At 36.0% G+C, this 21,311-nt stretch overlaps 1 protein-coding gene across 1 annotated transcript; it reads left to right on the top strand.

The window, feature by feature from the left end:
- The first annotated feature begins 12,136 nt into the window (after positions 1 to 12,136).
- Positions 12,137 to 12,636, top strand: LOC133336558 (large ribosomal subunit protein eL36). The gene has a single exon (XM_061544840.1). It carries the CDS (start codon positions 12,169 to 12,171, stop codon positions 12,514 to 12,516), a length of 348 nt encoding a protein of 115 aa, XP_061400824.1. The 5' UTR covers positions 12,137 to 12,168; the 3' UTR covers positions 12,517 to 12,636.
- The last annotated feature ends 8,675 nt before the right edge of the window (positions 12,637 to 21,311 follow it).

The raw sequence follows: 21,311 nt of genomic DNA, 5'->3' as shown, positions 1-21,311 counted from the left end.
GCATCATCAAACTGTACCGCTTACCGATATGTTACGGTTATGTTACGATTTCCAGTATCATTGAAGAAGTCCTGTCCACTTATGCCGCCAGCATAAAACCACAATAAACTGCGACTTTTTGTTTCCTTCATCATAAGGTGTCATTTCATTTCCAACACCTTGAAATATTCACCGGAGACACCATAATGTGGTTATATTCTTGATCAGAACAAAATTCAAATCGGACGAAAATATATATGGAAGCTATGTCTAAATCTGGATCGATTTAAACAAAACTTCATAGACCGATTTCAACAAAACTTGAAATTGGACTGAATTCAGTACGCTGTGCAAAGGTTTGTCTTAATCGGGTAAACCTTCGGAGGTTGGTGCACCATTTACGTAAAATCGGAGGAATATGGGAGTTATATCTAAATCTGAACCAATTTTTTCCGGTTCTTTTTTCAAATAAGTGACATGGGCCAAATTTCATCCAAATCGGATTATAAATGCGACCTTTGTTTACCATTCTCAAAAGGAACCATGGGTCTATCTCATTTCTTTATGCCTATTCTTTTTTCGGTATTTTTGACATTTTGTCCATTCCGATTTAAATTGCCTCAAAAAAAGTGTGTGAGGTCGTATTTCTCCGAAGACTTTATGCCAACAGGTTCTGGTGCATCATTTAGAATTGTCGTCCTGTATAGACCACAGGTCTTTATAAAGGCCAATTGGTCTCTTTGAAGTCGTCGTGAAAAAAGTGTAGCGCATTTGGTCGGCAACAGAGACTCATGCTAGTGGAGCACTTTAACAAATTCCATCTGCAAACTTTTGCTTGACTAGGTTAGAAAGCAACATGAAATGTCCTTATACCGGTTCATGTAGGAATTGTAGGCTATGTAAAACTCAATCGACTACAATTTACAATGCAACATACCTACACATTATCATATTCCAAAAAAAATTATCTTTATTATTTTTAAAATATTATGTAAAATCAAATATCTAGAATCAACTCCAATTTCTCCCACAAATTTCTTTATAACTTTTGTCCGTTTAAATTCTCCCCTTCATCTTGCACATCTTTCTAACAATCTTTTTTGTAGAACTGGTTTTTTCCATCATTAGAAAATTTTCCACTGCATTTTTTCGGTTGCTTCTAATCTAAAATGACGTTTGGCAACTGGTAAGCAGAACTATTTGGATGGCATCCCGCAGATTTTTAACAGTTTTATTTGAAAAATGCATCGGCAACAACAACAACAGCAGCAGCACCACAACCAAAGAAAAAACACAAATCATGGCAATGCATCAAAACACAGTGCCATCGCGTGATAAAATGTTTAGTGTGTCTATCAAACGCGTAAACTGTTCACTGAGGTGGCATGCGAACATCTGTCACTTTGGGCTAGGCAACATTTAGAAAAAACAAAAACACATCTGAAAACTTGAATTGAAATCCAAATCTATGTTGAACTAGATTTAGATTTTCTGAGAAGCCAAAACTGTTAGAGAAGTGTTAAATATGTGGCTACTAAGGTGTGAAAGAACGATATTAAGAAAATAAATAATAATCTTAATTTGGGTGAAATGGAAAATGGGAAGGAATTGATAAATGATGGTGTAGTAGAATTGACTCGTTTTAATTTATTCTGCTGCAACTAAGGAGAAATAAATTACGTCATACGAGGGCTAGCAAAAAGACAACAAATATGTGTCAAGGAAATCGACTATTTTTTTACCACAAACCAAGTTAAAAATAAGGAAGATCTTTACCGATTGGATTTATCCCAGTTCATACGAAAGCTATACACTCACAGAGAAACTTCCCAAAATTTGAAATCGATCGGCTACTAGCTTGTCAGATTCCGATTCAGAAAAAAGCTTTATATTGCATTTTAAAAAGCTGGACATAATATGCATAAAGTAAACATTCGAAGTACATACGTAAAATCAATAGGCATTTTTATATAAGGGCTATGTCGTGGTAAATATTTGATAGGAAGATTTTACACTGAATAAAACACTAACATATCAAATATTGTCATTTAGCTTGAAAACGTCTTTAGACATCCGACATTTGGGAGGGTATAGGGGGCTTACCCATAAATTTAACACTAGATTGCCGAGAGCAGTCATTTTGACGGTTTTTAAATTTCAAGTACAAAAACAATTGTGTATATTATGACTCAGCTTCTTAAAATTTGGTGACTTTTTCTACCACATAGAACTACGTTTATTAATCATAGTAGCTGCTTCCTCCCCTCTTTCATTCCCCGTATTCACATGTGCTATACCTAAATAGCCTAAAAGCGGTCATTTTGACTTTTTTGAAATATTAAATAATCAAACTACTTTTATTACTGTATAAAGTAAATTTCTTATATGACCAGATCGGTACAACAACATCGAAACCCGTTTGCTACTCTAGAAACACATACGAACACACAAATCGGGAAAAATTAATTTTATATTTCCAGTCGATTTCACTCTTAGAGTAAAGTCTTCCTCTTTTTTCGAACGTTTTGTCCGCGGTCTTATTTTTCAAAAGGGGAAACCCGAGAGCCCTACCACCGAAAACAAATAATAACAACGTTTTGTATGATTGTAAATAATGTAACAAATATTAAAAAAATAGTTTAAAAAAAATTTCTTTACACAATAAAAAATTTTTCAGAATGAAGTCATTTTGACCGATTTTAGGCAATATAGGTATATACAAAATTCCCGTCTTTCTAGTGTTAAGTCAATATTGATCGTTTTTGTGATAATGAGTTCACATGAAGGTTACTCTAAATATTATACCGATATATCTTATTTTCAATACAAAAAAAAAACCAGTAAGAAAAGTAGTAAAGTCGGACGGGGCCGACTATATGATACCCTTCACTACTATGGGTATATTAAACAGGACTATTAACATAAAATTGGATGAAATAAAATATGTGATATTTATCTAAATGTGAGTCTACCTAGATCTATCCATAAAGTATGTGAATCGACTTCAAACAAATATGCTATGCCTGTACTTCTAGAAAACGCATCTACGTAATTCTATGCTCAATTTTGTAAGTTGTGCAAAATTTGTTTCAATCTGACTACATGAGGAGTTTGATGCCCAATTTACTTGAAATCGGGCGAAAATATATATGGAAGCCCTATCCAAATATTAAGCGACTTCAAACAAACATGTTACAGGTTAGGTTATAGTAATTTCAGAACGTTTTGTTCCTATCAGCCTATTGGTTCCTTGGTGCGTCAATTACTTAAAATAAATCTGTAATAAAAGGGAGCTATATCTAAATCTGGACCGCTTTTCACGAAACAAGGCAGACATCACTCTAGGCTCAATTCAGTACGTTATGTCAAATTTCGTGCAAATCGAAAGATATATAGGGACTTTGGTACACCATTTACCTTAAATCGGACGAAAATACATATGGGAGCTATGTCTAAATCTGAAACGATTTTTCCCAATTTCAATAGGGTTCGTCCTTGGGCCGAATAAGTGACCTATGCCAAATTTCATCCAATTCGGATCATAAATGCGACCTGTACTTTGTTTACAATTTAACATGCACAGACAGACGGACGGACATGCATATATGTGTCTATCTCGTTTCCTTTTGCCTGTTACAAACGTATGCACAAAGACATAATACCCTGTACCACAGTGTGGTGAAGGGTATAAAAAACACGTGGATAATCCAATTGGAAATGCTAGCTAGTACATGTATTTTTTCTAAACGGAAAATACAATGTCGTGTTGCTCAAACGGATCGTTACAGGTAACGACTTGTGGTTCTATTCGTATGAGCCAGATACAGAACAGCATTCATATGGGTCTTCTAAAACGGGTCAAGACAGACACTTAATTGTGGAAGAAACATTTCGAAGCAATTGTTCGCTTGGTTTCTTCTGCAAAACTTTTATATACGACAGTTCCGCTTGACAAACGTAGAATGGTCAATTCTGAGTGGAACGCCATTTTTTGATTGCCTGAAGCCTTCGGAGAAATTCCAGAAAAGAATAAAATAAGACGAATCATTGTAAGTTGCTACACATCAGCTCAAATCAACTCCTTATTGAGCGGCCAAAACTTGGAATTGATAAGTCCGCCGTCAAGCCCTACAAAAATATTCAAAAATTATATTATTGAGGGATCACAATCGGAGTGCGCGAAGTTTGTTTCGAAAAAAGGTATGAGCCAAAGTGTGTTGAGCTCATCCTGTTTTCAATTTATATGAGGTCATCAACGTACACAGGATTTTACTTCGGGTGGGGTGGAAGTTGCTTGTTCAATATGAAAATTTTCATCGCAGAAACAAATTGTATGTGTACACCCCTGGAGGCTATACATAAAGAGGGATTGATTACGTCGTGTAGCAATTACCGAACATTTGGAGTTATCATTATATAAGGTGCTATGTCTAATTGAGAACTGATATAGATCAATTTCGAACCTAACATATTTGCATCACAATACCTTCCTTTAGGCAAAATATTTAAAATGCCGAAAATGTGTAGATATCATTATTAGAGCTAGGCTTAAATGCGGGTCGATATGTTCCATTATCAAACCTGGCGTTCTAGTTGGTTTATCTCGTTATCGTCCGAAGATAGAATGATTGCAAAAAATCGAGTACAGAATATCCCCTCTACTATGGTGGAATACGACAATATGGGGATAAAACCTAAAAGCGGAACAAATCAGATAACTATTTTAATACTAAAAACGGGGGATATATGGGGATTACCCCTAAAAGGGAGCGACTAAAAAATGCCAAATTACAGCGAATTTAGTTGAAAATGCGTTCGAGTATGCCAAAATACCGAATATTGAGGGTACCCTTATATATTTATAGTTTTTAGTAGAGAGATTTGCTACCATATAAGAAGAACTCAAAGTACTAAACTACAGCCAATTCGGACGAAAATGCATTAAAACTCCCAAACACTAAAAATTGGGGGGGGGAGGGGGGGTACCATATATGGGGACTACGAGAAAACGTTGACCTATTTTTATAACTTTTAGTCTAGAAATTTGGTACCCAATAAGAACCCAAGGTACTAAATTTCAGCGAATTTGGTTGAAAACGCGCTCAGGAACCCCAATGTACCGAAAATTGGTGGGGTACCCTCATATGGGAGCTATGCCTAAACGTGGACCGATATAGCCCATCATCAAACTTGACTTGCCTGCAGACAAAATACAACTATATGCCAAATTTTGGCGATCAAGATCAAAAGAAGAATCATTATTTCGACGGAAAAAACAATTTTAATATATCCTCCATACTACGGTGGAGCGTATAAAAAAGTCATTATATTCGGCCCGTCCAAACATTGTATACCATCTGTTATGTTCGATATTCCCCATCTTCGAACTTGGTAAGAAATATAACGATGTGAAAAGTTTGAATGAAATCGGTTACTCTCTTTAAGAGTTATAGTGCAAACCGGACAGACGGTCGAAAATTTATAAATCGATTCCAAATTGTCGGAAGCGAATCTGGTCCAAAGAAACATGGGGTCTATAACCAATATTTCAATTAGGCACATTTTTGCCGTATATACCCTCATTAGTCATAACACTGAGGGTATAAAAACAATAACTTTTCTTACTACGAGCAATTATTTTATGAAGGAAAGAAATGCCTGCATGTAGCCATATCGCTTAGAATGTTAATGTAGATAACATAATTTAAATAGGTCGACTATACCAACGGCTTTTCGGACGTTTCGATTTCAAAAGTACCTAGGACCATAAAAATACCTAAATTAGGGTTATTGTTTGTTTTCTTATATGGATGCAATATCAAGGCAGGGGCCTATAATGATCTGCCAAGTTTTTTCGGTTGAAGATGAAGACTGCCAAGTTTTTTCGGTTGAAGATGTAAATCTATTAAAATAATAAAATATTGCGGAACCTATATATGTGGAATATTAAAAATTATTGACCAATATTATACAAAACTGTATGCCTCGAATTAGAGCACCTTCGGTTGGGCCCATAATGTTAAATTACAACTACTTCGGTTGGAGTGTAAGCAGTATTAAGAGCAGTGAGCGGAGCAGTATAGTCGGACGGGGCGGACCATACGATAACCCTACACAACTACCACGGAACTCAAACTTTCTGCGGATTTTTATTCCGAGTCTGTGTAATATTTCTAATATTTTCACCCCGATTAGAGGTCAAAAGCACCTATTATTATCTGATCGTCATCAAAAATTATAGACTTTGTCCTTGACCATAACTGGAACCTCATGGAAAATTTCAAAGCGATCAGCGCTATATCCGTCCTCTAGCGTGGTAATGGGTACTAAATAATATCTGAATACGTAATCTCCTGAAAATACTTACGTGTAACTCCCACATCCGATTACATACGATAATATAATTGGTATCAATTTAAAGGCCAACAACTCCTCTTGGGTATGCTATAAACTTCTCGGGTATATGTCCTTCAGGAGTAAATAAATACGCTATAGAATACAAATTTTGCCATTTTTCACGCAAAAGTCAGGGTCCAATTGACCCGCTAAATATTGACCGATCTTTATCAAAACAGGCATGCTTATTCTTTGGTCCCTTCTCCATGCAAAAATTCGCGTTGTTTGGGCCATAACTGCGGCCACTGGAGCTACCAGAAAACCCGACAAAAATAAAGTTTTTGGTCCATTTCATCCCCTAAATATTAACCGATCTTTACCAAAAACAATAGGGGTCTTCATTGGCCAGAACCCATCCTACATGCAAAATTTCGTGAAGATTAGTCCATAACTGTGGCCTTTATCGTGTTCTAGGATCAATATTTCGCGGCGTAACAACTTCTTGGGGCTGCACAAAGCTATAATACCCTGACAACATAGTTGCGTAGGGTATAATGATTCTGTAAACATTTTTTAACCCTCCAAGAACCTAAAATGAGGCCAAGTTTTTGAGGCAAAAATGGTACTGTGCCATTGTAGGATTTCCAATACCAAGCAACTCAGGAGTATTAGATATCTATGTGCAATCCACTTTTTGATGCAGGGTATACAAATATACTCATAACTCTTTTATTTCATACCCTCTCCTTAAAGGGATGGGTTAACAAATCATCGGTAAATTTTATATAATCACGTACTCGAAGTTCTCTTCATCGTCATTATTATTAAATAAAGGAATGCTTCAATTTTCTTGCCCTGGTGTGCGGCTGCTGCCATCCATCTATTTTTCGTGGTACTTATTTTCTGCTGTTTTTTTTATTGTTCAGTTCAATGTGTGTCATTAAGTGACCCCAGTTACGGTTGTTCGATGACGATAAAACCAAAAAGGAACGATTGAGTAGTGAGTGTTGCTGTGGCATGACCACACATTACATGATGTTGGTGGTGGTTGATGTTGCATGTGCCACAAAACAACAACAAAAACATCTCAACTCCTTTGGCATGTATGGTATGTTCGGTTGTCTGAAAAAGGTGATGGCAAAGCAGATGATGTTGCAGCGGTTGGACGTTGTTGCTGTCGATGGCATTACCTTTAGACAGACGAAGTCTACCAAGGAAACAAACAAATCGAAAGCAGTTAACGCACTTCAGTACCAAACAGACATAAGTCATTCGTATTCAATGATCCTTTTTCGTTTTGGGATGAGGATGAGTGGTTGGTGGTGGCATTTACGTTGAGAAATTGCTGCTGTTCTGTTGGATGGTGGTGGCAATGGCGTTGTTATATTTACGTTTGTTGTAGTGTTTTTGTTGTTCGTTTTTCGCCAACATGTTAAACATGATTTTAACATGTTTTTGCAATTTGGTAGTAAAGTAATAATTGGTTTAAGTTGTGTTCTGTTTTCGTTTTTTTTTTTTTGGTCTTTTACTCTCTTGTCTGATAATGTAGTTCAACTCTTTAGATTCATTGGCTGATTTTTTTTTTTTTTTTTTGTAAATGATGATCGACTGATTTGCTACCTACTGGAATTCTTTTTAACATTTTATTTTTCATGTTTTCATTCCGTGTAGAAGAAACATTTGTAAAGAAGGAAGTGCTATATATTTTCATGTAGCATCCCATTATATGATGCGGGGCCCTAGCACTCACTCATTCTGCCATGTAGGCATTCATATCTTGTCAACATCATCGCAGACTTCATCAACTACGATTTTGTGTTATTGTTGTTGTCTGTTCTGGTTTACAACCAATAGCTGCTGAGTAGCACTTATCCGATTGTAAACAACGACAGTAGTTTTGAAAATGATTTACAGAGTAAAAATTGTATGTTGTTGTTAAAGAGATTATTATGTGTGGATATGCACAGTAGTTCGGTGATATTAAAATATATAAAAATATAAGCGTCGACCATAACCGGAACTTCATGTAAAATTTCAATGCGATCGTCACGACAATTCCGCCCTCTAATGGGGTAATAGTAATACTGAACAATATCAAAACACATCGACACCGTTAAGGGGATCTCCCCCATTCACGATTTTAAATGTTCAAGATTTTCATTGGGCTGGTAAACGAATACCAATGCATGTTAAGGTATATTTGAAGATTTAAAAAATAATTTTCAAAATTTGGTTGTTGTTGTTTTTGGTGATTAAGAAAAGTTCTTTTTTGAAAATTCTCACTCACTTGTCGTATATCTTCAAGAGTTTTTGAGATTTTCACTTGAAATTTTGTAGGGACATTCTTGAATTAGTGTAGAACCAGTAAGGAAAGTAGTAAAGTCGGACGGGGCCGACTATATGATACCCTTCACCACTGTGGGTATATTAAACAGATGAATCCTAACAGACGTCGCATTATTGAAGGACCATTAACATGGAATTAAACATGTCACTAAACCTATACTAAATTTTGGTCAGATATAGAGTTGCTTCTTACAATGGGATAAAATAATGTAAATAAATTTAAAGCAAAATATCGAAATCTAAACCGATTTCAACGAAACTTGTCCAAAGACATAAAAACCGTAAAGACTCGACAAAATGCATTATGACCAAATAGTTTATAAAAAATATCCAGGGGGAATCAGGTATAACAGAGGCATGTTAACAATAAAAACGCCATTACGCGATAATGTGTTTGTAAAATCTAAATAAAATCAGAGATATGCACTCAAAATATATTTTTTTATTTAATAAGCTTAAGATATAGCAGTAAAAACGTTTAATATTGTTCTCTCTGTTGTTATGATATCGTAACAACAGAGGAAAAACCATCTGTTGGAAATTGTTTACGTATCAATTGTCCTATCTTTATACTTTTATGTCTTTGACTTGCCACATGTGAGGTTACTCTTATTTCAGTATGTTTTTTGCATTTGGCCACATTTTGAGTTCTTTATTTACTTATAAATCCAAATTTACTTATAAATCCAAAATCGGACGAAAATATATATGGGAGCTATATCTAAATCTGAACTTGGCACACATCATTCTACACTTAATTCAGTACCTTATGTCAAATTTTGTGCAAATCGAATGATATATAGGGACTTTGGTGCACCATTTACATAAAAACGGACGAAAATATATATGGGAGCTATATCTAAATCGGAACCGATTTTCACGAAATTTAACACAGATCGTTCTAGACTTAGTTCACACAAATTGCAAATCGGAGGATATATAGGGACTTTGGTGCACCATTTACATAAAATCGGACCAAAATATATACGGGAGCTTTATCTAAATTTGAACCGATTTCCACGAAACTTAACACATGTCATTTTAGACTTAATTCAGTACGCTATGCCAAATTTCTTGCAAATCGAAGGATATATAGGGACTTTGGTGCACCATTTACCTAAAATCGGACGAATATATATATGGGAGCTATATCTAAATCTGAATCGATTTTCAGGAAACTTAACACACATCATTCTAGACCCTATTAATTACTCTGTGTCAAATTTCGTACAAATCGAAAGATATATAGGGACTTTGGTACACCATTTACCTTAAATCGTTCGAAAATATATATGGGAGCTATATCTAAATCTGAACCAATTTTTCCCAATTTCAATAGGGTTCGTCCTTGTGCCAGTTAAGTGACCTGTGCCAAATTTCATCCAAATCGGATCATAAATGCGACCTGTACTTTGTTAACAAAAATACATGGACAGACGGACATGCATAAATCGACTCAAAAAGTGATTCTATGCATATTCTCAAAAGGAACCATGGGTCCATCTCGATTATTTTTGCCTGTTACAAACATATGCACAAAGACATAATACCCTGTACCACAGTGTGGTGAATAAAAATAAAATGAATAAATAAAAATATTTGACACCGAGAATGGGGGGTCCTCTTAAATATTTACGTATGTCTCCCACATCCGAGTACATACAGCTATATAATTGGTATCAATAACACCTCTGGTATATACCATCAATTTCTCTCGTTTGACCGGCTAAATATTGACCGATCTTCATCAAAACAGTCATGCTTACTCTTTGGCCAGACTCCCTTCCTATTGTAACATTTCATGGTGTTAAGGTCATAATTATGGCCTCAGCTAGGCGAGATATGACTGTATACTAAAATGTGGGTCAAGGACAGTGTGCCTTTAATATGAGGGCTACAGTGGCGAGCAATAATGTACAAATGTTTGTACATTTCTACTACAACGTTTATAAAAATTGTTTTTGGTTGGACGATTTTCTGGAAAATGAGAATTTGCGCCATTGGACCCTTTGTGTGAAAAACGTGCCCACCGGACCAAAATACTGTATGATGTAGGATTCGTTCGTTCGAGGTTAACCCGAAACATGTACTCATATTGATAATTTTTGGAAATGATATTTATCACAAAGAATGAAGAACGCAAAATGTCAAATTCCAGCGAATTGTATAGAATTTGTAAGATATATATATCTCTCTATAAATTTTAAAAGCACTTTCTCAATTTTTTAGCACTTTTTTTAACAAAATGTAACATTTTTATCAACAAAGTTTTGGCAACACTGCACGACACCTCTCCTGTTGGCCAATTCTGGCCGTTTCTGGTCAATTGTAAATGGTTTAAAACAGTTTTTGGTTGATTTTTACATCCTAGGCGATGTTACAACTGCTAACAGGCCGGTCAACTTCGATCATTTCTCCGATTTTATCGCAATTTTCGACGACCGGCTTATGTGTGCGAAGTGCATCTTTACCATCAAAAATTCCTGTAGGGAATCTACGAAAATTGCACATAATTGGCTCTTACAGTATGGAAACCATAAACAAAATTCACAATATTAGCTCTTGGCTTGCATTTTCGCCTTTTTCAAAGAAAAACTGTAAAATGTACCGAATTTTCTCTTTGTTCACTTCCATTTTTAACACCCTGTAACTCACCACTGAATGCACCAAACAAAAAACAGCAAACATTTTTTTACTACGAAATGCCACTCTTCCAAAGAGCATACTTAACGTGATATCTATCAGTACAGCCATCTGCCGAAAAAATAATGGATTTATTTTTCCCCAGCCTAATATATTGAACATTTTCTGTCAAACATACATTTACTATGGCTTTGAAAATATCTAAAATAGATCGGGGACATTTTGACTAGCATCGCTTGAGATCGTGAGACATATTTTCAAGGGGACCATGTAAAACTCCGATAGCCAAACTCCTATGAGTGATAACGTAGATTGTTCTAGAACTTTACTCTGATCTACAATATATTAAGTACCGGTGAATATTTCACAAAATTACTACTAAAACCAGTGAGCGGAGCAGTGTAGTCGGACGGGGCCGACCATACGATATCCTACACAACTACCACGGAACTCTAAGTGCTGCGGATGTTTATTCCGAGCCTGACAATAATTCGTGATATTTGCACCCCATTGCCTTACACTGGCATATTTTCCGAATATTATAAATATTCAGTAAAGCACTTCTAATTAATTGTTCAGATTTCCTTCACCGTGGGTGTTGTTGTGATGTTCGGCTTAGAATTGTGGCCTATATATCGTCTCCATAAAAACACAACAAATTAAGTTTTCGGTCCACTTCATTCCAAAAATATTATCTGATCATCACCGAAATTTATAGGCGTTGTCCTTGACCTTAACTGGAACCTCATGAAAAATTTCAAAGCGATCTGCGATATATTTCCGCCCTCTAATGCGTTACTAAAGAATATATGAATACGTAAGCACCTATAAATATTTCCGCCTTTTGACAATTGCTAAGGCAAAATGGCAGTACGCTACGAACTCTGTGTCGGTCTCAACAAGGGACACAAGACCACCAAAGTCAGGAATGTCAAGTACACCGGTACCAAGAAAGTCAAGGGATTGCGTGGTGCCCGTTTGAAGAACATTCAAACCCGTCACACCAAATTCATGCGCGATTTGGTCCGTGAAGTCGTTGGTCATGCTCCTTATGAGAAGAGAACCATGGAATTGTTGAAGGTTTCCAAGGATAAGCGTGCTTTGAAATTCTTGAAACGCCGTTTGGGCACACACATCCGTGCCAAGAGGAAGCGTGAAGAATTGTCCAACATCCTCACTCAAATGAGAAAGGCTCAAACCCACGCCAAGTAAACATCATCATAGTTTATTGGTGTGTGTGTACAGAAGCTGCTGCTGATGAGTCTGTCTTTGTTATGTGCTTAGTGTATTTTAACACTATTCTTAAAATTTTTACTTGGACAGTAGTGATAATGAATGGAAAAGTAATAAAAAAATAAGAAATAGAAAAACAAAAAAAAAAAAAAAATGTAACTCCCGCATTCGAAAACATAAGACAATATAATTGGTATCAATTTAAAGGCCAACCACTCATCTTTGATACACCATCAACTTCTCGGGTCTATGTCCTTCAGGTGTAAATATGTACGCTATAGAATACAAATTTTGTCATTTTTCACACAAAAGTCAGGGTTCATTTGACCCGGTCAATATTGATCGATATTTATAAAAACAGACATGCTTATTCTTTGGCCCAATCCCCTTCTCCATGTAAAAAATTGAGGTTTTTGGGCCATAATTGCGGCCTCTGGAGCGACCAGAAAAACCAACAAAAATTAAGTATTTGGTCCATTTCATCCCCTAAATATTAAGCGATCTTTACCAAATATTATAGGGGTCTTCATTGGGCCGAACCCATCCTACATGCAAAATTTCGTGAAGATTGGTCCATAACTGTGGCTTGTATCGTGTTTACAAATTATAATGGACAGACGGACGGACACACATGTTTAGGTCGAATCAGCTAGTCGATATATGACGATCGGTATACTTAAAGGTGGGTCTAGGACCAATATTTCGTGGCGTTACAAACTTTTGGGGCTACACAAAGCTATAATGCCCTGACAACATAGTTGAGTAGGGTATAAAAATACATACTATTTATATTTATGTTTTCTTCAAATATAATAAAAATTGAGTATAAGTGGGAAATTACAAAATTAAATTCGTCTGGGTTTGACAACAGATTTGGTGCTATATTTTACCCACTGAAGTAATTACAACTTAATTCTTTGAAAATCCAATCGGTTTGCAAAACATACTGATATTGATATTCATATTCCACCAAGACAGAATCTATCAGCAGAATAAATATCCCAAAATACTACTCCTCCCCAGAAAGAAATACATTTGCTGCCACTCTCTTATGATCTTTCACTTCCCGAAAAATCTCAAAAAATTGATAAGAAATTTCCTCGTAGAAAGCCCACCAAAGTAGTGTGGATATTCAACATAACATACCTTAGCATCTGTCTGTACGTACCCATTTCGAAGTGAAAGATCTCAAAATGCAAGATATAAGTGAGAGCGTATTAACTTTCTTGGATACCTCTTTAAAGTATTTCACATTCTTTCGGTTCGGATTCCTCTGCCTTTCATTTTAACGATTTTGTAAATGTTCAATTTTACGAGCAATTATTACCATTGTTGTTGGTGTTGTTAGCCGACAAGACATGTTAACGGAGTACTAATTGCACATGGACAAAAATAACATAACCTTTCCTTTCCTGTGGCACAACCATACATACACGCATACCACACCAATTTCAATGCCCGGCGCATTACCCTGTAATCGACAATGAAGCCAACAGCACCGATCTGTTGGCAATTTTTTCATTATAAGTGCAGCGAGCGTATCCGTCATACCCTTCTTAAAAAGTTTAGTTTGTGAGGTCTCTCCCTGGAATATTGTTGTTGCTGTGCGGTATTGTCCATGGCTTTTGTTTTAGGCGACAACAAAACGTATGCTTGTTGCTGGCTGCCACATTGATGCATGTGACTTTGCCACAGAATTGTGGGTTTCGCTTTTATTTTGACATTCAACAGAATGAGCGGTGCGGTATGAGGATGCCAGAATAGTGCTGAAATTTTGTGTGTATTTTAGCTTTTCAGCAATTTTGTTGTCTGCTGGCTTTTGTTTTGAGGCAATGGATTTCCTGCCCCCACTCCCCCACTTCCCAACAAGAGTTTAAAGGCCATTGTTTAAACTAAAAAAATCAACAAAACAAGCAAAAATGAGGATGAGGTTTGAACTGCATATGAAGTTGGCTGGCTGGCTGTTTGAATGGTTGGTTGGTTGGCTTAACGGGTATATTTGCCCCCTTTCCATTTCACTGTCACACTCATACCTGTGGCAGGCAATGCCGTAACGCCTGAATGGTAGCCACATTAACCAGATGCCATGGCATGGCATGTCGGTAGTTCGGTTCGGTACAGACAGACATACAGACAAATCATCCATGTGTCAACAACAGCATTCAACACGTGTTAAATGTTTAATGCTAAATACATTCATTCACTCACACTGTCATTCATTCATTCACTCATTCAATTGCCCATTCACTCTGTTTGTTGTCATTGGTTTATTGTTTTGAATGGAGTGGTGTGGCATGGCTTGGCAGTTAGGCTTCTTCATTAACATTTTGAATATCATTCAAATATCACTTCACTTCTCACATTCGCTTTTCTTTTTGGGGGTTTCAATTGTTAATGGTTTAAAAAAAAAACTTCCGTTTCGTTTACTATAAGCACCGCAATTGCATTGTTCGCAAATTAAAGTATCAAGCTTTATAAGAAAAGATTATATTGAAAATGGGGTAGGACGACAATCAGTCTACACATTTTATCCGTGTGCTGAAATCACGAAGGGCTCGCAATATTTGATCCATGTTTTGGCATAGCACTCGTATAAAATTGACCAAATTTGCAATATTTTGAGAATTTAAATTTGATATTTCTCATTCTAAATTACCAAAAAGATTAATATTGGTCAAAGTATCGTGGTAGTCCCCATAATACATGTGGGTGTGCCGTATTCGGTATTTTAGAATTATCTATAATTTAAAAATTTATGTTCGCATTGGGTGGAAGATCTTCCTACCTATATGAAGGTTCAGCCACTTTATAACCTTTAATGCCCTAGGCGAATTTTGTTACCGAAGTGACAATATATTCAGAGGTCGTGGATAGTAATGTTTCTTCATTTTTAATATAAGTCCAAATTTTACCACCACGCCACCACGTTCCTAGCCCAACCAGAGTGTGAATAGCTAGGTATTTTGTTTCCATCTGGCTGCAATTAACATGGCATAGTCCCCAAAGAAAGTCCTGATCGATTTTATGTACTTTGGATTTCCATCTCATAGTTGAGTGTGTATAAAGTTCATCCCAACAAATTGAATGACAATCAGCGGATTTTTTAATAGAATATATATATATATATATATATATATATATTTAACTTCAACCAAGGCGTGGTTTTATATAAAAATTGTTTAAAAATATTTATTTTTTGTACCGTATACAGTATATGTTCTTATACCCTCCACCATAGTATGGAGGGTATATTAATTTTGTCATTCCGTTTGTAACTCACCGAAATATTCATTTCCGACCCTATAAAGTATATATTCTTGATCAGGGTAAAATTCTAAGACGATCTAAGGCTGCTGAAATTTTGCATAGGGTTGTCTTTTGTCTGCAGGCAGGTCAAGTTCGAAGATGGGATATATCGGTCCACGTTTAGGCATAGCTCCCATATAAGGGTACCCCCAAATTTTCGGTATTTTGGGGTTCTTGAGCTCGTTTTTCAACCGAATTCGCTGAAATTTGGTACATTGAGTTCTTATTGGGTACTAAATGTCTCCACAAAAAATTATAAAAATAGGTCCACTTTTTCTGGTAGCCCCCATATAACGGTACCTCCGAATTTTTAGTATTTTGGGGGTTTTCATCGTAGTTTTCCACCGAATTGGCTGTAATTTTGTATTTTGAGTTCTTAACAGGTTCCAAATCTCTCCACAAATAATTATGAATATGGGCCCATTTTTTCGAGTAACCCCCATATAAGGGTACTCCCCAATTTTCGGTATTTTGGGGTTCTTGAGTGTGGTTTTCAACCGAATTCGCTGAAATTTGGTATATTAGGTTCTTATTGGGTACTAAATGTCTCCACAAAAAATTATAAATATAGGTCCACTTTTTCTTGTAGCCCCCATATAACGGTACCTCCGAATTTTTAGTATTTTGGGGGTTTTGATCGCAGTTTTCCGCCGAATTGGCTGTAATTTTGTATTTTAAGTTCTTAGTAGGTTCCAGATCTCTCCACAAAAAATTATGAATATGGACCCATTTTTTTTTTTGGGTAGCCCGCATATGAGGGTTTCCCTAATTTTCGGTATTTTGGGGTTCTTGAGCGCGTTTTTCAACCGAATTCGCTGCAATTTAGTATTTTGTAGTCGTATATGGTAAAAAATCTCCCTACCAAAAAATTTTTAACATTCGCCCTTTTTTTGGGGTAGTCCCCATATAACCCCTTTTTATATTAAAATAGTTATCTAATTTGTTCCGCGTTTTGGGTTTGGTTCTAAGACTCTGTTGTAATATTTTCATCTGCGGTGTATATCGAGATAAAAAACTAGGACGTAAGGTTCGATAATGAACTATAGCCCGGATTTAGGCCTAACCCCTGTGTTGGACGTACCACGAGTGGACCGATATTCCCCATCTTCGAACTTGAACTAAGTTTAGAAGAAATAATAAGATAGGCAAAATGTGGATGAAATCAAAATTTTCTGAAACGGATTTGCTCCAAAGAAACATGGGGTCTAGAACCAATATTTCGATTAGACACATTTTGACTGTATCAAAGTGTATACATCCTCATTAGCCATATGGCTGAGGGTATAAATATCCATTAAAAATTGCTGAAATTGGTATTTGGTGTGCATTATGGTTTACATAATCAGTTTGTAAAAAGTCACTTTTTGTTGCCTATATTTTCATTTCAAGTACCTGTCAGTATATCAATGGTGGAGGGTATCCAAAGTTCGGCCCGGCCGAACTTAACGCTTTTTCACTTGTTTATATTAAAATAGTTAACAGAGTTGTTCCGGTTTTTGAGGCTACCTCATTACTCGAAATTGTCCGTTTACACCCTACATAGTATGGAATTGTAAAATTATTTAGTCTATTTATCCATCTGTTGTAATCGTTCTTCCTTTGGTGGATATTGAGAAAAAATTAGTCAGGTTCGAGAGTGAGTATATCGGCCCGCTTTTGGGCATAGTCCCTATATATAAAACCAATCGGCATAAATTTGGGTCTTTGGTGCACTAAACTATATATCAAAATCGGACTAAACTATATATGTAATCGTTCTTTCTTTGGAGGAGATCGAGATAGAAAACCTAGTTGGTCAAGTTCGAGAATGAGTATATCGGCCCGCTTTTGGGCATAGTCCCTATATATAAAACCAATCGGCATAAATTTGGGTCTTTGGTGCACTAAACTATATATCAAAATCGGACTAAACTATATATGGGAGCTATACCTAAATCTGAACCGATTTTCCCCGTTTTCAGTTGGGTTCGTCCTAGACCATATAAATGAGCTGTGACAAATTTATCCAATTTGGATCATAAATGCGACCTGTACTTTGGTTACAACTTAACATGGGCAGCCAGACGGACGGACATATGCAAGAGGACGGTACTATCAAGAGGAAACATGTGTCTATCTCGTTTCCTTTTGCCTGTATCAGACATATTCACAAAGACGTAGCACCGTGTACCACAGTGTGGTGAAGAGTATTAATATTAGCTTTGAAATTGAGCTATATCGATCCTTAATTAGGCATAACCCTTCTTATTATAAAACTCAAAATATTCGCTAATTCCCACCCAATGATGGCAATATTGGTCCCGTTTTAGGTATGTCTCATATAACTTTGTCCTCTTAATTGCAGTATTTTGAGGATTTTATACAAATGTATAACCCTACCATGCGTTCGTAATATAGGCCAACATTTTTGGGTTTTAAGTTTTTAGGAAACCCCCCAATCAAATTGCTGGAATTTGTATTTGGTCTACATTATGGTTTGCAACAATCGATTGGTAGAATTGTCGTTATAGGTCTACTTTTGGTATGTTCCCCATATTTTCATTTCACACACCTGTACGTATTCCTATGGTGGAGGGTATCCAAAATTCGACCGAACTTAACGCTTTTTTCACTTGTTTTTTGTTCAGTCCGATTTTGGTCCTTTCCTTATATAAAACCACCAACCCATAGTGCGGGAGTACATAAAAACAATAAATATGGACATTGTCCACAAAAAACGTTTTTTTTATTTGTAATTACATTTAAAGAATTATGTTCCATTATTTTTGCGCAACATTAAACAATGACATGGATAAGTTGAGACCTAAACAGGCCGGTGTTGTTGGTGGCTAAAACCTTAAAACAACCAACAACAACAATCATTTTTTTTCTCAAAGACAGACAATAATAAAGGTTTGCTTGGCAGGGTTCCTGTCACTGGCTTAGCTTTTCGGCAAGATCTATGCCAAAACTATCCACATTGTTGTTGTTATTTTTGTTCCTTTCCTTTCAAGAGCTAAACTTTTAAGGGAATGTGGCCTTTTTTCCAGACATTAACAACAACAACAACAGCAAAATATGTAATCTAGTATTTTATTCCTCAAATGAGTAGTCGATTTCAACCGCAAATGAAACCGATGGCAATTTATACCACAGCGGTGGGTAGGCCGAGACGATTGTGACAACAACTATGACAACAACAACGACGTACACATGTAAACCATAGTCTTGTGGTTTTTCACGAGTTATTGGCACATGTATGGTCTGACCGGGTTGGCCCAGTGCGCTGCGCATGCGCATTCACAATTCGCTTTTAGTTAAGCAATTTTCAGAAAAAAAGAGGCTGGATGTCGGTTATGTTGGCTTGTTGATGGCTTACTATGTTAGAGGATGCTGGACGGTGGTCACTTTCATATGCATACCCATGTATATTCATACGTACACACATAGAAAGATACGCCTGCGCTTAGAAAGGAAAAAATCTTGAAATCTCTGGCTAACAAGAATAGCATAGCTCTCATGTAAACTATAACAACAACAGCAATAATAAAAAACTCTCTATAATTTTTATGAGTTTTTAAATGCCCGCCTTAGTTGTCGTCGTCGTCACCACCATCATCGTCATCGTCGTCATTATAATTTACAGAGGCTGAGCTGGCTTATTGTTTTTTAATAAAATAAAACAAAATAACATGAATATGTTAATCGGGTTTCTCGTGGCCATGGTTGTGGTGGTGGTAAGTTTTTCTTCCACGGTTTTTGTGTCTGCATGTTTCCGATATGATAATAGTGGCTGCCGCTGCTGCCGATCAACATCACCTTTGATAGCCATAAACCCAACTAACCTGGATAGCTGAGATGTGGGATAGACATGTTAAATGCATTTTGAAAATTGTTTTTGGGTTTTTCCTCCCGAATAAAAAGGAAAACTAAATCTTGTGCATATTTTAATATCTAATGACTTGGTAAGCAAGTATATCAGGCGGCTGTTGCTGATAGCTGGGCTATGGGAAAGTTTTATTTATTTTTATTGGAAATTTTAATTGCCGAACATGTTAAGAAGTTTAAATTTATATTTGAAATACAGTAAATTATTTAATAGTGGCCAATTAAAATAAAATAAATTTGTGTGGTTAAGAAAAAACAAGAAAACAGTAGCTCAAATTGCTGTGTTTTTTCGTGTGGGGTCGGATCATTAAACAAATTGGTAACTATTTGAAATTACCTTTTTTGTTTTTCAATAATATTGAAGGAGATAATTAAATTGATTAGATGAAAGTTAGGTCTTATTAAATTGTATATTATTTGGGAAATAGTATCAGATTTTATTTGTCATTTTTATTTCTAAATATTCTATTTACTGAGCCAGGTAGGTAAATTAACTAATTAGTCAGGAGAAAGTTATTCAAGACTCCAACAGAATAAAGAAATAAAGGGATTTTTATATTTTTCCCCAAGCTAAAGTTATGCTGGGTTTGGTGGGTAAAGTCAAGTCAAATTTACCGACACATATTTTCTTTGTAATTAGTATTATTGATACCAATCACAACTATATCAGCCCCTTGGCTAATGAGGTTGTCTACACTTTGCTACGACAAAAATGTGGTTCATCGAAATATCGTATTTAGACCCCATGTTTCTTTGGACCAAATCCATTTCAGACAACATAAACTTAGATCAAGTTTGAAGATGTGGAATAACGGTACACTCTTCATGGTCTTTCCTTCCCCACAATGGGAGAAAATTTTGAAATTGTTACACATATTTTTCAAATGATTTTTTTTTTTCATACGATATATCGATGTTCACTTTTGAACATCGTGTATATACAATTTTTCATTCCGTTTGCAACACCTCGAAATATTCTGTCTGTGCATCTGTATAAATCACTGTAGAATTCACAATAATTGACAGAGCTTTGAAATTTTACAACTACGTTATTACTACCTCATGGATGCTTGGTATTGGAAATAGGATATATCAGTCCACGTTTTGGAATAGCCCCCTAAATAACGGTGCTCCCAAATATTTGATATTTTTATGATTTTTGGCACGCGTTTTTGGACATATTGACTGTTATTTGGTACTTTGTGTTCCCATGCTAAACCTCCCCACAAAAATGCTTGATACATATCCACTCTTTAGAATAGCCCCTTACAACGGTACACGTCATTATTTGGTATTCTAGGGAGTTTGGACACGTTTTCAATTAAATTGTTTATAATATAAACAAGTGAAAAGGCGAACTTTGGATACCCTCTGACAGGTACTTGAAAATGTAGGGAAATTACCAAAAATTGGACCTATACCGACATTTTTACAACGCGGTTATGTAAACCATACATTTGAACCATGTTCCAGATTTTGATTTCATCCAACCTGTGCTTATTATTATTTCTATCGGTGCACTCCTTCTGATACCTCCCACACATGTTTCCAGATTTTGATTTCATCCAACCTGTGCCTATTATTATTTCTTCCAAACTTAG

This window comes from Musca vetustissima, unplaced genomic scaffold (genome assembly GCF_032173495.1).
Source record: "Musca vetustissima isolate MV318-11 ecotype Yass unplaced genomic scaffold, APGP_CSIRO_Mvet_v1 utg357, whole genome shotgun sequence".
In the NCBI taxonomy this organism is placed as follows: domain Eukaryota; kingdom Metazoa; phylum Arthropoda; class Insecta; order Diptera; family Muscidae; genus Musca; species Musca vetustissima.
This window is presented reverse-complemented; position numbering and strand designations above follow the sequence as displayed.